Source organism: Rattus norvegicus, chromosome 10 (genome assembly GCF_036323735.1).
Source record: "Rattus norvegicus strain BN/NHsdMcwi chromosome 10, GRCr8, whole genome shotgun sequence".
In the NCBI taxonomy this organism is placed as follows: Eukaryota; Metazoa; Chordata; class Mammalia; order Rodentia; family Muridae; genus Rattus; species Rattus norvegicus.
Genome location: NC_086028.1, coordinates 39,718,581 through 39,734,523, shown reverse-complemented (window position 1 = coordinate 39,734,523; position 15,943 = coordinate 39,718,581). Strand labels below are relative to the sequence as shown.

At 49.4% G+C, this 15,943-nt stretch overlaps 1 protein-coding gene across 1 annotated transcript; it reads right to left on the bottom strand.

Moving 5' to 3' along the window:
• Positions 1 to 2,071: 2,071 nt before the first annotated feature.
• On the bottom strand, positions 2,072 to 14,605 carry Gm2a (ganglioside GM2 activator). The gene is made up of 4 exons (NM_172335.2): positions 14,466 to 14,605; positions 9,065 to 9,226; positions 3,814 to 3,996; positions 2,072 to 3,589 (listed from the first exon to the last, which is right to left on the bottom strand). The coding sequence occupies exons 1-4, from the start codon at positions 14,562 to 14,564 to the stop codon at positions 3,434 to 3,436; spliced, it is 600 nt and encodes a 199-aa protein (NP_758838.2). The 5' UTR covers positions 14,565 to 14,605; the 3' UTR covers positions 2,072 to 3,433.
• Between the last annotated feature and the right edge of the window lie 1,338 nt (positions 14,606 to 15,943).

Genomic DNA, 15,943 nt, shown 5'->3' with positions numbered 1-15,943 from the left:
AACTCTGAATTTAAAATCCTCATAAGGGCTGGGATTGCAGATGTGAGCCACCACACCCTGCTAGGTAGGACTTTTAAACCATGCAGATACTTGATTTTTGTGCTGTTTTATGCCCAGCTTAACATCCACATGTGATTCTTGTCAGTAGGTGACATTTACTACTGAGGCTGCTGATCTTTTTCTAGATTTTTCCACGGTGCACAGGACTCCATCCTGGGTTCTTATTTAAAAGACTCAAATGTGTTGTCATTTCTCTGTTACTCAAAGAGGACTGACTAGTCAGACAGTCCTTCAGGCAGTCTACTGCATTCTCTTAATGTGGACGTGCATGCCTTTGATTCCAGCACTCAGGAGCCAGAGGCTCCAGAACTTGATCTCTAAGTTCAAGATCATCTTGGTCTACACAGTGAGTTCCAGGCCAGTCAGGACTACACAGTGAGAACCTGTCTCAAAAATTGTGTGTGTGTGTGTGTGTGTGTGTGTGTGTGTGTGTGTGTGTGTGTGAAAAAAGCCTTCCAGACTGGGCATGGTAACACACACCCTTTTCGTTTTGTTTTTCTTTTAAAAAAAAAAAGATTTATTTATTATATATAAGTACACTGTAGCTATCTTCAGACACACCAGAAGAGGGCGTCAGACCTCATTACAGATGGTTGTGAGCCACCATGTGGTTGCTGGGATTTGAACTCAGGACTTTTGGAAGAGAAATCAGTGCTCTTAACTGCTGAGCCATCTCTCCTGGCCATTCCAGTATTCAGGAGGGTATACGGCAACGCAGTGTAGTATAGCAGAATGATGTATACTGGGTACCATGAAGGATGATATATACAGGGTTGAGTAGCAAGGTAGCATGGTGGAATGTATGCAGGCGTGCTCGCCTCATCGTGGGCAGTAAGCAGAAACAAAAAAAAAAATGTGTGGGCTGGGGATTTAGCTCAGTGGTAGAGCGCTTACCTAGGAAGCGCAAGGCCCTGGGTTCGGTCCCCAGCTCCAAAAAAAAGAACCAAAAAAAAAAAAAAAAAAAAAAATGTGTGTCTGCTCCCAAAGACCTCATTTCCTTCTTTCTAGGCCTCAAAACACATCATCCTTCTTTGTTGGGTGATCAGAGGTGACACCTTCAAATCTTACCCACAACCCACAAGATTCATTAAGGCACATTTAACAAGTATGACATGTATAAAAAGACTTCCTGAGCTAGTAAGGTTCTGTCCCGATTGGGAACTTGTGGTGCAGACTTGGCGACACATGCATACAATCCCAGCAAGCAGGAGGCTGGAGTGGGAGGACTAAGCTCCAGACTAGCCTATATCACCTTGCAAAACCAAACGAACAACAAAAGCAGAGTGCAGACTACAAATCAAGAGAACTGGGCACGGTGCTGCAGGCCTGTGATCCTGAAGGCATAAGGACACAGACACCTTTGTCCTTGGGTACACAGGGGTTTGAGGTCAGCCTAGACTAGAGACCCTGTCTCTACACTAAAGGAGGGGCTCCATCCGTAGAGTACTTGTTCTACAAGCCTGAGGACCAGAGTTTCAGATCCTCAGAACCACGAACACATTTGTGTTCCCAGTAACAGTGGGATGTGAAGTAGGGGCAGGTGGATACCTAGGACTCTCTGGCCAGATAGCCTAATTTGCAGAGCAGTTCCAGGTTAATGAGACCCTGACTTACACAAAAAAGTGGAAAGCACCTGGGGGATGATACTGATGGTTGTCTTCTGACCTCCCCAAACCCCTCCCCCTCCCCTTCCCTCTGCTCCCCACCTCTCTCACTTGCATGCAAATGCACACAAAACCAAAAGGAAAAAATTTACGTGGAGGAAAGCTTCAAGATTGAATGGCAGGAAACTAGGCTAAGGAAAGTGAAAGCAGTCCTCAGCCTCTAGCTCACAGAACAAGGAGGAAGCCCAGCTGCTGCTGAGATAAATGCAGGCACCCGTGATTAGAGATGCCTGGACTCCCCTGTACCACCCACCGAGCACTTCCTCAGCAACGAAGGCCGTCTCAAGCGTCCACACAAACATCACAAGCTTCAGGGGAGCACACGACCAAGAAAACGAGCCCCCACAGCAAGTTAAGAAGATTTATTGACAGACTAGTCTTGCAGTCCAGAACCGGGCTGACGGAGGCTCAGGAAGTTGTCATGGTACAACCCGGTGTGGGATCCACTCTCTACATGGGACCCCTGTTCCACAAGGTGGCTGCTGGGGGGTGGGGGTGGGGAGATCCACTCCAGTGTGAACCCCTATACCCTGATGGTGATGGGGCTCTGAGGCTGGCACAGGGCCCAGCTCTCAGAGGCCATGCAGACCTGCTCCAGTGCAGGCTGAGCCCTCTCTGAGGTCTGGTACCAAGGACTTGACCTTGAGGGGGAGAGAAATGAAGTCAGATAACTTGAGACTGAGAAGACGAACAGGTGTGAGAAAAAAAGCAGCCACCTGTGAGCCAGCTATGTCCCCCCCCACCCCCCAGACAAGTCCACGTGGCCCCTTTGGCCTGAACAGTATATAAAAAACAATTTGTTTCTAATAGTTAAAAAATCTAAGACTTCATAGAAAAGTCTGGGGTTTGGGGCCTAAGGAAGAAAACTGTTGCAAATATCCGGTAACATTCCTTACATGGCACTTACAGGTCACTGGACTGTACCTCCAGGACTAGACATGCCATTCCAGACCCTGGCCTCCTGGCACTGGAGCACATGTGCTGTTGGGGTTTCAGTTTTGTTTCTTGTCAGGTATAAGGAATGTCATCCCATTCTGTATGCGTCATACCAAAGGAAGAAAAGTGGGCATCGCTCCTGGGAGTGACTGCTTTGGCTCCCTCGATCTGCTTGGCCCTGGGCACCTGTGCTTTACTGAGGTTAATGGGGCATGCCCAACAATAACTCTCCCAGGGTTTCTGTCACACGCCATCCTGCCCTTTCAGGATCTGTCAGCCCCAGTGTTGGCTAGGCAAGTTGCAAAGGGAATGTAGTTAATCATGGAAGTTAATAGGGGGGCAGACCTAAGACTGGCTACCTAGACCTCTTTGCTGGATGAGAGGTTTAGGGTGGAATGAGAGATTAATACTGTCATCTTGGTTTTTAAGTTGGTGGCTAAAACGAAGAGGTGGGGTGAGCATAGCTTCAGGAGGCCCATGTTGGGCCAGCTTGAACTTAAGATTCCATAACATGTTGGTTCCCATTCCTTGACTGTTTGGGACATGAGAGAAACTCTTAGAAAGTTGGTAGGGGTGCGAAGGAGCATGGCGTACAGCCCAACAGATGTCGAGACCCGCCTGGTCCATCCTCCCTCAGGTCAGGTTGTCGTGATTTGCAGAAAGGGTAGAGAACCATAGAACGGAGTTAGAGGCAGGCAGCTCTGGGCCCCGGAACACAGAAGAAGAAGCATGCCTTCCTGGTGCCCTTTCATTCTATGGTGGCTGCTGCCTGGTTATTTGCCCTTGAGAGAGGCGGCAATCTTGATGCAGGCCAGGCGCTTTCCACCGCTGCTCAAGATGCTCTGGATGCGGTAGTTGCCCGTGCTTAGCCAGCTTGGAAGCTCCAGATCAGGCACTGTGAAGTTGCTCGAAGGCAGTGAGTAGGTGCCCTGAGGGGAAGAAGTGAAGCCAGGTCAGGGTGGCCTATGGCTGACAAGTCTACAGCTGCGATCTGCCCTACTCCCGTTTCACACATGGATAAACCAAGGCTCCTAGCTCCCAAGATAGCGGTTCTTGCATACCCAAGGAAGCAATATGCAGAACGAAACAGCCACACCCACTTCCCCCTATCACAGAGGAGTAACACGAGTGCCTCGACAACCCAAGTACTCACTTCCTTGAAGGGACAATGGCAGGGCAGCCCGTAGGTGTGCAGCGGCTCTGGGCAGGTCTCTCCAGGGGGGATGTATTGGTCTATCAGGTCACAGACATTCTCATAGGTACAGCTTCCTAGCTGTTCTACGCAAGGGATCTTGACCCAGAAGCCAGCCACTTCCTTCTCCACGGTGAGCTCCACCTGTCACGGGATTAATCAAGGTGACAGTGTGAACTCCAGGGCACACAGTCCTGCTCCTGCCTCTTGAAGTTTCATCTCATAACCAGCTGCAATAAGGCTTGTAGATGATCTCAAAGTAATCCCCCCATACATCTCCACTGGTTTGATTCTACATACGTAGACCAGGCTGGCATTGAACGCAGCGATCCCCTCTCTCTTGCTCTAGGGTACTATGAGGAGAACAGAGGTTTAGCTGTGGGGATGCTCTGGCTGAATCTCACTATTCAACCTTTCCTGAGCATGTGGTGGGTACCAATTATCAAATGTAATGTCCCTTCTCTCTGATCTACAGACCATCTTTCATCTGTCACTGTCGAAGATAGGAACCAACACCCTGAGATCGCACTAGCTGGATGGCTGTGGCACATGTCCTAGGCGGGCTTCTAAGCCCAGTCTCAGCTACAGAGCCTTTCTGCTGGTTGTTCCTGACGTGTATTTTCTGTTGTACCACAGATGATAAAGTTATAAGTGGAAATGTAGTTAGGTACAGCGATGAACATCTGAAATCATGGTAGCCTGGAGGAAAAGGCAGGGAACTGCAGGTTCAAGGTCAGCCTGGTCTACATAGCTAGACTCTGCAACAACAAACCAATGGAAATGGATGGGGAGATTCCTGAGAGTTATTGCAGTTGGTTACAAAAGGGAATGGCCTCTCCAGACCCAGCTGGATGAGAACTCAAGAGTGTGCTTCCCACTGCCCCACTCCTGTTCTAATGACTGCCTCCCTGACTGAGGAGTAGCAGCCAAGACTCCCAAGCAAGAAGCGTGATTGCACTTGGCACGTGCAGAAGACTATACCAGCTACCATGCATGCCAGCTGTCCCTCAGAGCCATGTCCGTGTCCCACCAGAACCAGGAAGGGAAAAATAGTGGTCAGTGTGAAGTCGGCACTCCATACGTGATTCCTGTGGCTGTTACAGGAGTGTGTGCATGTGCATGCATGCGTGTGTCCATCATCCACTTGGTTTTTTGGAGTAGGGTCTCCCGCTGACTCAGCAGGCTGGTTTGCTAGGGATCCCATCTCTACTTGCTCAGGCCTAGGGTTACAAGTATGCATGATGCCTGGCTTTCTACAGAGGCTCTGGGGTTGACTATAGGTCTGCACGGTTGCACAGGAAGCATGTTATCGACTGCGCCATCTCCCCGGCCTGGAAGCCACAGTTCTCAGATCCCGTTTTGCTCAGACATCCCAGCAACCTCTGCGTCTTAGCCTTATTCAATCTGGGGTTTCACCTTTGTGTTGTTTGGATCTTGGTGTGTCTGAGACAGGTTTTTATGTGGCCCAGGCTGGTCTTCAACTCGCCGTGCAGCAGAGAGTGGCCATGACCTGCCTCTACTTCCCAGATGCTGAGATTAATTACAGATGTGGGCCATCAGCCTGGCTGGTGTTCTGTGTCTGAGAGAGAAATCTAGGGATGGTGCTTATTCCTTCAGACTCCGCTAGACCCAGACTGCTGCCTGAACCTTCAAATGTCCTAGTACAAAAGCATGGGCTGTCTTCTTCGAGGCCGAGAAATGGTGCCGGGAACAGCCTGAACCCTGTGTGGAGTTGGAGCCGCTAGCCTCGGTGGCCTGCTCTGCTAACATGAATCCATCCTGATTGCACAATGACCTTTCCTCCTGCCAGCCTCCTCTGCTGGAAGTCTTTTCCTCCTCAGACCAGGAACAGTCAGAGGGTCTGACCTGGAGGGTTAGTTCTGCCCCTAAGGGAGTCAACTGCCTTCAGCCTCTGCTTCCTCAGCCAATAGTGTGGTTTACACAGTACTTCCGCCTTGAAGTCCCACTAAGGAAGATAACATCTGGTCAGCACTTGAGAGCCTCAGGATACAAAACCTACCAGCTGCTTTACGTCCTCTTCCTCTCACTTAGCCTAGGCCCCCAAGAGGAACTCGAACCAGTCACCATCGAAACAGCAGGAACCGACTGGCAGTATGAATGTCTATGGAGCTTCCCCCATGACTGCCCCTCCCCAGCTCAGGACCAGCAGAGCATTGGAAGCTCAGGGCAAAAGTCACTGGCTAGTCCCTAGGCGGCAGCTACAAACTGCCATTAGGGGATTACAGACAATGTCTCCTGTCCATCTCAAACCTACCGCCAGGAGGCTCAGAAATACGTCCTCGTGTATCCTCGGCAACAGCGCTTGTACACCCAACACAACTAGACCAACTCTTAAGGCACACAGACATGCACTGTAATCATTCCCAGCTCTAAATCGGAAAGACAAAGGCACTTGCTAAAGCCCTAGGCAACCCCTTTCTAACAGGGGCCGCTGCTCCTCCACATGGACAGAGCTGTGTCTACATCTCACAGAGATAGCCAATAGGGTCTAACACCTAAAAATCAGCGAGTCAGTGGCACACACCTTTAAACACAGCACTCAGGAGGCAGAGCCAGGTGCTCTGAGGTTTGTTTTTTTTTTTTTTTTTTTTTTTTTTTGGTTCTTTTTTTCGGAGCTGGGGACCGAACCCAGGGCCTTGTGCTTCCTAGGCAAGCGCTCTACCACTGAGCTAAATCCCCAACCCCCGCTCTGAGTTTGAAGCCAACCTGGTCTATAGAGGACAGCCCAGGCTGCACAGAGAAACCCTGTCTCAAACTAACAAAACAAAACAAAAAAAGCAGGGTTAAAAATCAATCAGGGCTGCGGAGATGGCTCAGTTGGTAAAGGGCCTGCCAGGCAAACAGGAGGACCTACGTTAGATGCCAGGATCCCAGAAATCTAGGTGCAGCGGTGTAGGCTCAGCCCTGGAGAGGCCGAGTCGGGCAGACCCTAGAGCTCACTGGCCAGATATCTAGCCAAATAGATGAGCTCCAGGCACAGTGAGACCCCATCTAAGGTGGAGAGATTTAGGGGTACACATAACATTGACATCTGGCCGCCACATATATATGCACATACACATGCTCAGGCATATATACATACACATATGTGCACACACCCATACACTCCAGATTCAACAATGAGAGCAGAGAATGGCATTCATGCAACATTAGCAGACTCAGTTCAGTAGCCAGTCTCCCTTTCCAATCTGGACAAACTCTGCCCTTGTATCCATGGGGCTTGGCCTCCTCCTACTGGGTAATAACTGAAGAAAATGTAGTAGCCCAGCAAGCAGAAGCCATGGCAGAGGTGGAGAGGCACTCAGATCTCTCTAGGTCTTCTAGCTCAATCACTGACAGTGTTTGACAAGTCAACAAATCCCAGCATACACTGAGCACATACTGTGTGCTAGGCACTCAGCAAAGCACTATCCAAATTACTGACTAACTCAGTACTTGCTCAAGAGATGCCCTAAGACGCAGGAACTGTGATTGAGCCCAACAGTACAGGGTGGTCTCCACCTGCCTGTGAGAACGAGCAGCCCTTGAACTCCTGGATTTCCTGTACTCCCTCCCAAGTGCTATAATTTACAAGCATGCACCAACCAGGCTTGGCTCCCAAAAATCTTCTAAATGATCACAGTTTGTTCCAGAATAGATCTGGAGCAGAAAGAGACGGCAGGGAGTATAAGAATATCTTTAAAAGGTGGTTGACTCTAACTAGAGAATAAAGAATATAGAGAATAATAAACAGTGCCATAAGAAGCCTTTACAATAAAATATGAAACCATATAGAAACGCATGCAAACCTGGGTGATGGGTGGGAATAAGCTAGCATTCCCAAATAGATACAAAAAGCCAGTGCACTGTGAAAGGACCACTCCCATTCATGAGGGATGATATTAAAGACTGGCCAAGACTCAGACTCTTAGTGTCCAAAAAAAAAAAAAGAAGAAGTGTGTGGGAAAGAAAACAGCAGCTGTCAGGTTAGGTGCAAACCTGCCTGACTGTTTGGAGACATTTGGGCAATGACTATCAAAAGAGCTTTTAAGGCATGCATCTGAGCCAGCAGGCTACCTCAGTAGGCCAAGGTGCTTGCCACATAAGCCTGGCAACCTGAGTTCCTGCCCCAGAACCCAACAAAAAGGTGGAAGGAGAGAACCAACCTGTGCGTGTTTCCCGTGTCGTGTGGGCCTCGCCCCACGTATCATATGAAGGCACAAGAGTAATAAATAAAAACATTTAATGTGAAGGTACATAATCAGGAGAGTATGAGTAGATTATTACTATAAGGACAAATTCTAGCCAGTGTGGTGTCTCCTCATTAGAACAATGAGTGAAGATTCTGGGAGGTATCTGTAACAGCCAACAACAACTAGCTCTTGAGGACTTAGACTAGAAGACATCTCATAGAAGCAAGGTATGGTGGCACATGCCTGTAATCCCAGTCCTCAGGAGGTGATGGCAGAAGGATCAGAAGTTCAAGGTTATCCTTAGGTACTTATATTAAAGTGGTGGGGCAGACTGAACTACATAAGGCCTTGGCTCAAAAGAATGGAAACAAGGTTGGGGATATGGCTTTGGCAGAGTGCTCACCTAATACGCATGAGAGGCCCTGGGGTCCATTCCAGATGCGGTAGTATACCTGTGATCTGCGAACTCCAGAGGTGGAGGCAAGAGAGCTACGAGCTCACAGCAAGTTCAAGGCCAGCTAAGACTACATAGAGCCCTCCCTCCAAACACACACACGAAGCACTCCTTGTTTTCATATGTATTTTAAAAAAAACAAATACATGCAGTATGGATAAAGGAAATAGCATTTGTTATTCGGCTGTGAGAAAGTCCATGTTGTGGTGGCTCATGCCCACAATCAAACCGAGACAGGCAGGCCTCCCAAGAGTTCAAGGCCAGCCTGGGCTACAGAGTGAGACCTTGTCTCAAAATAAAATAGCCTTGTGTCCCTGGCTACTGGCTGTGCAACAAAATAACACAGAGAAGTCCACTGTAAACAGTGGGCCACTGTATCCAAGTGCAAGTATGGATGAATCCCAGGTGACACCTGGGTTTCCCTTCCATGCCCTTACCCTGGGACTCTATGAACCTGGGTAAGTCTGTGAAGTCCAACATCCTTCATGACCTGTGAGCATGCACTTCTCACAGTGCTTGATGGCTGCCCATTCCCACTCCCTCTCCCATCTAGCCTGGGACTCACCTTCTGAGGAGAAGTGAGGGGAATGCTGGTCTTGCCCTCAGCACTGACGATCACATCTCCAGGAACGACAATGGGGTCAGGTTGGAGCGTGAGGCTTTTGATCACTGCAGGGTCCTTTCCTTCATCACAGTTATCCCAGGAGAAGCCACCAAGTTGGGAAGGCTGGGGACAACCAGACAACAAGGAGAGAAGTGGAGGAAAAGAAATGTTTCAGCATTCAAGAGTTGGAGGCCCACTCATTCTCCTTTGAGCACCATGGTAACAGTTATACTTGTCTGACCCATTCTTCAGGCAGGTACCCAAAGTGTGAGTGAGGCCAAGGCCTGTTATATCAGACCTTGAACTCAAATAAGGGGGTTGGGATATAGCTCAGTTGGTAGAATGTCTACCTAGCATATTGGAAATCTTAGGCTATATCTTCAACATGACACAAACCCAGTGTGGTAGCAAGGGCAACACCTGGGAGGTGGAGGCAGAAATGGTCATCTTTAATGACATAGCCCATGTCAGGCCAGTCTGGATACACAAGACCCTGTTCTGGGGCAGGGGAGGAGAGACGTAACTGGCTGTGGGGGTACAAGCCCAACATGTAAACACTCAGGGTAAGGCAAGATGTGGTCATTCTAGATCGGCCTAGGCTACAAGGAAAGGGAGAAAAGAAAGAAGGAAGGAAGGAAAGAATGAAAAGGGAGAGAAGAAAAAATGGAGGAAGGGAGAGAGGGAGGGAAAGAGGACTCACCCGTAGCTAAGGAAGTATTGGCAGTTGGTGGCTACAGAGAAGAGGAGTCATTATTCCTTGGTGATGGCTAGGAGAGTGATACTCATAACCATACACATATGAGCAGCACTAATTGGACAGTGGATTATTAAAAGAGAAGATAAAAATGGTGATGGACGGGGGTTGGGGATTTAGCTCAGTGGTAGAGCGCTTGCCTAGCAAGCACAAGGCCCTGGGTTTGGTCCCCAGCTCCGAAAAAAAGAAAAAGAAAAAAAAATGGTGATGGACTGAAGAGGAATGTGGGACTGGATACAATATAGATACATTGTATACAAGTCAATGAATAAAGAAAATAATCTTTTTAATAAGGGTATTAACTTCATTTAGCTTTGAGGGTACCTTCTCCGAACTCTGGCCCTGCCACCCATTTCTCTCCAGCTAGCTTTGGGAGCCCAGCACAGGACAAGCCCCTGAAAGAGTCACCCTTGTATTCCACACACAAGCTTGATCATGCCCCACCCCATGTCCAATCCGAGGTCAGCAACAACGGGCAACGAGGAGAAAGAATGCAAGGAGAAACAACAGTAAGCCAAACCTCACCATCCAGGGAACAGGACCCACAGGACAAGACCTACAGGAGGTCCCTCAGTGATGAGCAATCCCGTGAATGACTTTCTCACCTTACAAGCACATTCTTACTCCCTTGTCGTGAACCACACCATATCCACAATCTGAGTCACCCACCACTCCTCTGCAGAGGAACTTCTCAAACCTTCCTCCACGTGACCTAGGTTCAACTCATGTGATCACCAGCCCCCAGGACCTTAGGATCTGGAATTCATTCTACACCTGTCTGTCTGTCTGTCTCTTTCTCTCTGCTTCTCATAACATACTCACATGCACCAAAGACGCCCCTATAAGGACCATTATCCACACACAGCCTTAGAAAATCTGCTAACCCTGTACCTCCAGCCTGGCCTCCATCTTAACCCATCCATAGCCACCTGGACCCAGAGACAACACCTGATCCATGCTCAACCATAGCTTCTCTCTGCCAAGCTTTGGAATTATGACACAAGGAGTTGTGTGACCCTATGACCAGAGGTGTTGTGTGTGACTCTTATGACACAAGGCTTGGCACTGTCTTGGGTCAAAAGTTTTAAGGTGAGTTCTAAGCATGTACACTTGTAACTCAGCTCCAAGTTCAAATTGAAGGGACAAAACTAAGTTCTTCTGTCCTATGGAGAAGGGACACAGAGTCAGTCACCCGCATGATCTACTACAACACTAGAGGAGCCAGGTGGGCATGGTGACATACACCAATAATCCCAGCACTAGGGAGGCTGAGGCAGGAGGACCAAGCTTGAAGCCAGTCTGGGCTACATAGTGAGACCCTGTCTTCAAAAAAGAACAAAAAACAATGTGAGACCAGCACTGACCATCACGAGGCACATATCTGTAATCCCAGCACTTGAGAGGCAGAGACAAAAGGTGGCTTCGAAGGTCATAAAGTCATCCTCAAATACACGAGTTCACAACCAGCCTGTGATGGGGGGGAAAAAGCATCACAGGGGTCTGGGACAGGTATGGCTTTGGAGTGCCAGTCAGGAAATCTAGGTTCCAGTCCAACAGACCTGGGTTGAATCACAACCTGGCACGCCTATGGCATTGGAGTCCTGATTTCTGATTTCCACATCTTTTAAACAAAGAGTCATTTTTCTCTTCCTCCCAGAACTGTTGCAAGCTGAGAACACATTCGTAACAGCTCATGGCACTGTGTTAGACACCAAGCATGAGCTGGCTCACTAAAAGACAGCCATGTGCCTCCTTGGCCTCTGCTTCCTGCCACCAACTCCGTGTCGTGAGATCGCTGTAAGCCTGTTAAACAGCTATCTTCAAGCTTCTTGGCATGGGCTTCTGATCCCAGGAATGAAAGGCCACACCGTGACTAAGAAAGGCAGGGTCAGGGTAGGTACCAGCAGGCATTTTGCTCAAACTTCATTCCACAAGTATTTGTGGAGCAACAAGTTCAGGCCCTGGACTGAGGGCTATGTAAACAATAGGAAGCAGTCCTGCTTGGCCTTGTGGATCTTTATAGTCTGATGCAAATAACCCAGGCTGGCAGTGTAACTCAGTGGCAGGGAGCTCTCTTAATATGCCTAAGGCCGTAGATTCAAACCCAAGTACCAGGAGGTAGAAAAATGGAAACAAAGGAAGGGAGGAAGAGAGGGAAGGCGGGAAGGAAAGAGGAAGTACCAACCACTGTAATTTGAGTGCCAGAAGGTGATGTGGAGAGTAACTCAGGTCTTACTTAGGGTGGTTAAAAGGTGACACTTAAAACATTCTTTCAGGATGAGAAGTCAGTCAATATACACAGGGCACAAGCAAAAGCCCCGAGGTAGAAGCTCAGCTGCTTCCAGCAGTACAGAAAGGCCAACGGGCTAGACTGAGTGAGGGGCCTTGCTGAGGCTGGAAGGGTAGGAGTCTCATTTATCATAAGCCCTCATAGGTCAAAGAAAGCAAAGTGGCCGTGGTGCAATAGAACACCTTCGAAAGAAAGTACCGAGCTTGGAGAAGGATGGCCTGGGGGAGGAAAGGCTGGTCATAAGCTAAGTGAAGGAATGGCTTTCTATGCAGTAACCTGGGCTGACAGGGTAGAAGGCTGCTTTTCCCAACTTAGCAGCCTGATTCACACTGAGGACTACTTTGGGCTTAGGGGAAGATTCTAGGGCATCCTTTTTTAGAATCTTCCACCCTCTCCGATCACCTCTTCCCCCAACCCTAGAAGACTTCTCACAAGGGGGTCCCCCCACTAAACAGGGCCTAGGCAGCTTCACCTGTGCGGCATCCCAGCAGCTGAGTCCAGGCTCATGGGGAAAGGGAGGACAGAGATCAGCAGTGTGTACCTGGAACCTGGTAGATGCTATCCCCAGCCTAGATGTGGCTACACGGATAGAAGACAGGGACAGGTCAGAGGCTGTCCCTCTATCACATACCAACCACTACTACTCTCGCTAACAGATGCTAGTTAACCACTGGTCTCTGGCATGTTAACCCCTGGAGGCTCAACTTCCTCATTTATTAAATGGGCAATGGCAGGGGTAAGAAGTCTGTACTCAGAAAGCGACAGGACTCAGCTCCTGAAGGCAGCCAAGCTCATTTAAATTTTCTGCCCCAGGCCTCAGTAGAGTGAGAAGATGTGACAGGGATGACAATACGGAACCCCAGAGCAGGAGTTGGAACAGAGAGGGGGCATTCATGGGAAATCGATGAGACCCAAATAAGGCCTAATTTAGTTCACAGTAACCAACCTACACTGGCTTCTTGGTTTTAACAAGTACACGGATAAAATGGGATGCTAACAAAAGCACTTAGGTAAATACACAGAACTCTATACTATCCCCATAAATTATTCCAAAATTGGGGGACGGATGCAGGAAGCTCAGTAGTTCAAAATCATCATTAACTACTTTAAAGAGGAAAAGTACAAAGCTCAACCTACCGCACACAGTAGGTATATGATAAATGACACCCACTATGCAACATAGAGTCTAGTAAGTGGCCAAAACAAAACCAGCCATATCTTGAGTCGCTACAGTGCAGGGTCATAGGACCAGACAATGATAAAAGAAGACCCCAGGATTCCGAAAGCTCGGTCAATCACTAGTCACTGCAGACTCAAGTTCTGTACCCATAAGCCTCTAGAGAACATGGTGATGACAGTCAGCGGGGTTCAAAAGTATGGCTGAGTGATCTTGAGTAAAGTCCCTCATGAGCAAAAGGAGGTTGGTGCCTGCAATGCCCGAGTCCCTCCAAATTGCCTAACTGAGCACCGAAAGTTGGAATGGAACCCACAAACAAAGCATATATGAGAAACGGGAATATCTGCAAGGCCTACTGCCTCTAACAGGGCTCCACCTCACAAGGCGAGCTGCGGAGCCAAGACTATCAGTCCCACACTAGGAGACATCAAGAGACAAGTTGACTAGCCTCTGGGACAGTGAGGTCAAAAGTTCCTTCCTCCCACAAGTAACATCACCCTGCATCTGACCGAACAAGGCCAAGGCCATACTGGCCCTAACTGCACTATTCTTTTGGCATTCTGCAAACACCGGGTTCATGAAAGCCCTCACCCTATGCTGACATCACACACATTTTATACACCAAGGCTAAGATTGTCCATAACACCTTCCCCCTTTATCCAGCCGGCTGGCAGGAGGGATCTGGAGGACCTGCACTTTGGGCCACCACAAAAGGCAATGGAACTGGGCTTTTCCCTCAGAATGACCGAACTTCCCTTTCCCGGGGGTCTGTAGCGTGGAAAATGAGAGACAGGGAAGTGAAAGACTGGCAGGAGATGGAGGGTCTCAAAGGCTCACAACTAGGTGCAGTGGGATCACACGGCTGGCCCTCTGTCACCTGGTAGCCAAGTTTGAAACCCCTGGCCTGATTCAACCCTCTCACAGCAGAAAGAGCTCAGAGCTAAGCAGAAAACAGTGAAAGAGGAGGGCGGGGAGTGCAGCGAGTTACACGCTGAGATCCTGGGTCTGGGGCAGGAGCGTTCGAATCGCTGCTCTGCACCCGGAAAGGATGGGACAGGACGCTTCGGAGGACAGGAGCCCCTCTAGGACAATCTGGACCCATCAGCCGCTGAAGGCCTGCTCCAGGATCAGGGGCACTCACGCGCTTCGAGATGAGGCGCGAAGGGGCGACAGGGCCAGCGAACAGCAAGCCCAGCACGAACAGCAAGCCCAGCACGAGCAGCAGCGGTACACGACGCATGGCGACGGTCCTCGAGGTCGGTCTAGGCACGGCGACTCTCCAGTGCCTTTAAAGCCAGCAGGTCCCTATTGCAATGCCTGGCTGCGCTCAGCGCTCCGCCCCGCGGGGCAGAGATTGCAGGCCCTAGGCGGGATTTCTCCGGTCACGCCCCAAGTACCGCCCACTTCGGCCCCACCCTCAACGGCCTACTGAGGGGGCAGAGCCAGGGGAGGAAGGGGCGGAGCTAAGTGCTGAGAAAAAAAAGGCTCTGCGAAAGAGGCGGAGCCGATTGAGGGCGGAGCGAAGGGGCGAGTCTAAGGGGGCGAGAAGGGCTGAACGCGAGGGGCGGGGGCTACGTAAGGGGTGGGGCTAAAGGTGGGAGGGGCAGGGCGGAGTGCCAGGGCGGAGGAGAATGCAGAAACAGGGCTCAGCGCGCCGCCGGGCTAGGGGGCTGGGGGGTGGGGGGGAAGATAGGCAGAACTTGCTGGGCGTGGAGGGGCGAGGCGGAGCGAAGCTCTGGGGTGTGTCTAGGGAGGTTCAGTTGTTTTCCCTTTTAGGTTCTTCTCTATAGAGTCAAAGCTCCCCGACAGTTTCCTGCTTCTGTCCTCTCACATTGTAACTCCCTGGCGTCTGGTTGTTGGCATTTAACAGTATCTAAAACGCTGCCAGGCCCCCTGAGGCTTTTAGTCCTAAGGAAGCACCTGCGCCTGAGGATGATGGGGGTGGTGGCGCCTATCGCCGGCCGGAGTCTGTTTAGACACCAAAGTTCATTTTCCAAGGTACAAACAAAATACCAGGAATGTCGACAGAAAGAGCATATACACTATCAGCGTGATAGCCCGAGGAGTTCGAGACCTCCACTCAGGCCAAACTGGGCTTCATCGCTGAAAAAGAATTTTAGGACCTATGGAGAAGCATAGTTGGTGATTTTAAAACACACTGGAAAGTAGATTTGTGGCCTTCTCAAAGACTCAATTTCTCTAGTTCTCATTCTGTCTACAAGATTTTGAAAGCCCATTGCTTCACGGGTTTCTGGGAACCCCATCTCTGTTTCTTTATTCGATCATTAAAGTTATGGATTGGCTCCAAAGGTGCTTTGGACAGTGTTTCAAGCTGGTTAGCTAAAACTAGAAACCAGTGAACTTAGACAGGAGCCTGAGTACATGTGCTTCTTGGTAAATGGAATTTCTAGTAAGATTGCTAGAAAACTGTAAACAACTGGGAATGTGGGAAGCCTTAAGTAATATTTAATTGTGCTGGGATTCTTGCTTTTCTGCTCCAACTAGATTCCAGTTGAAGGGGCTCCTTTTTCTTTATCTCCCTTGAATTTTTCCTTATCTTCCTTCTGTAGGAAATAAATCATGGGGCTAGAGAGATGGCTCTGCAGATAGGAGCATTGA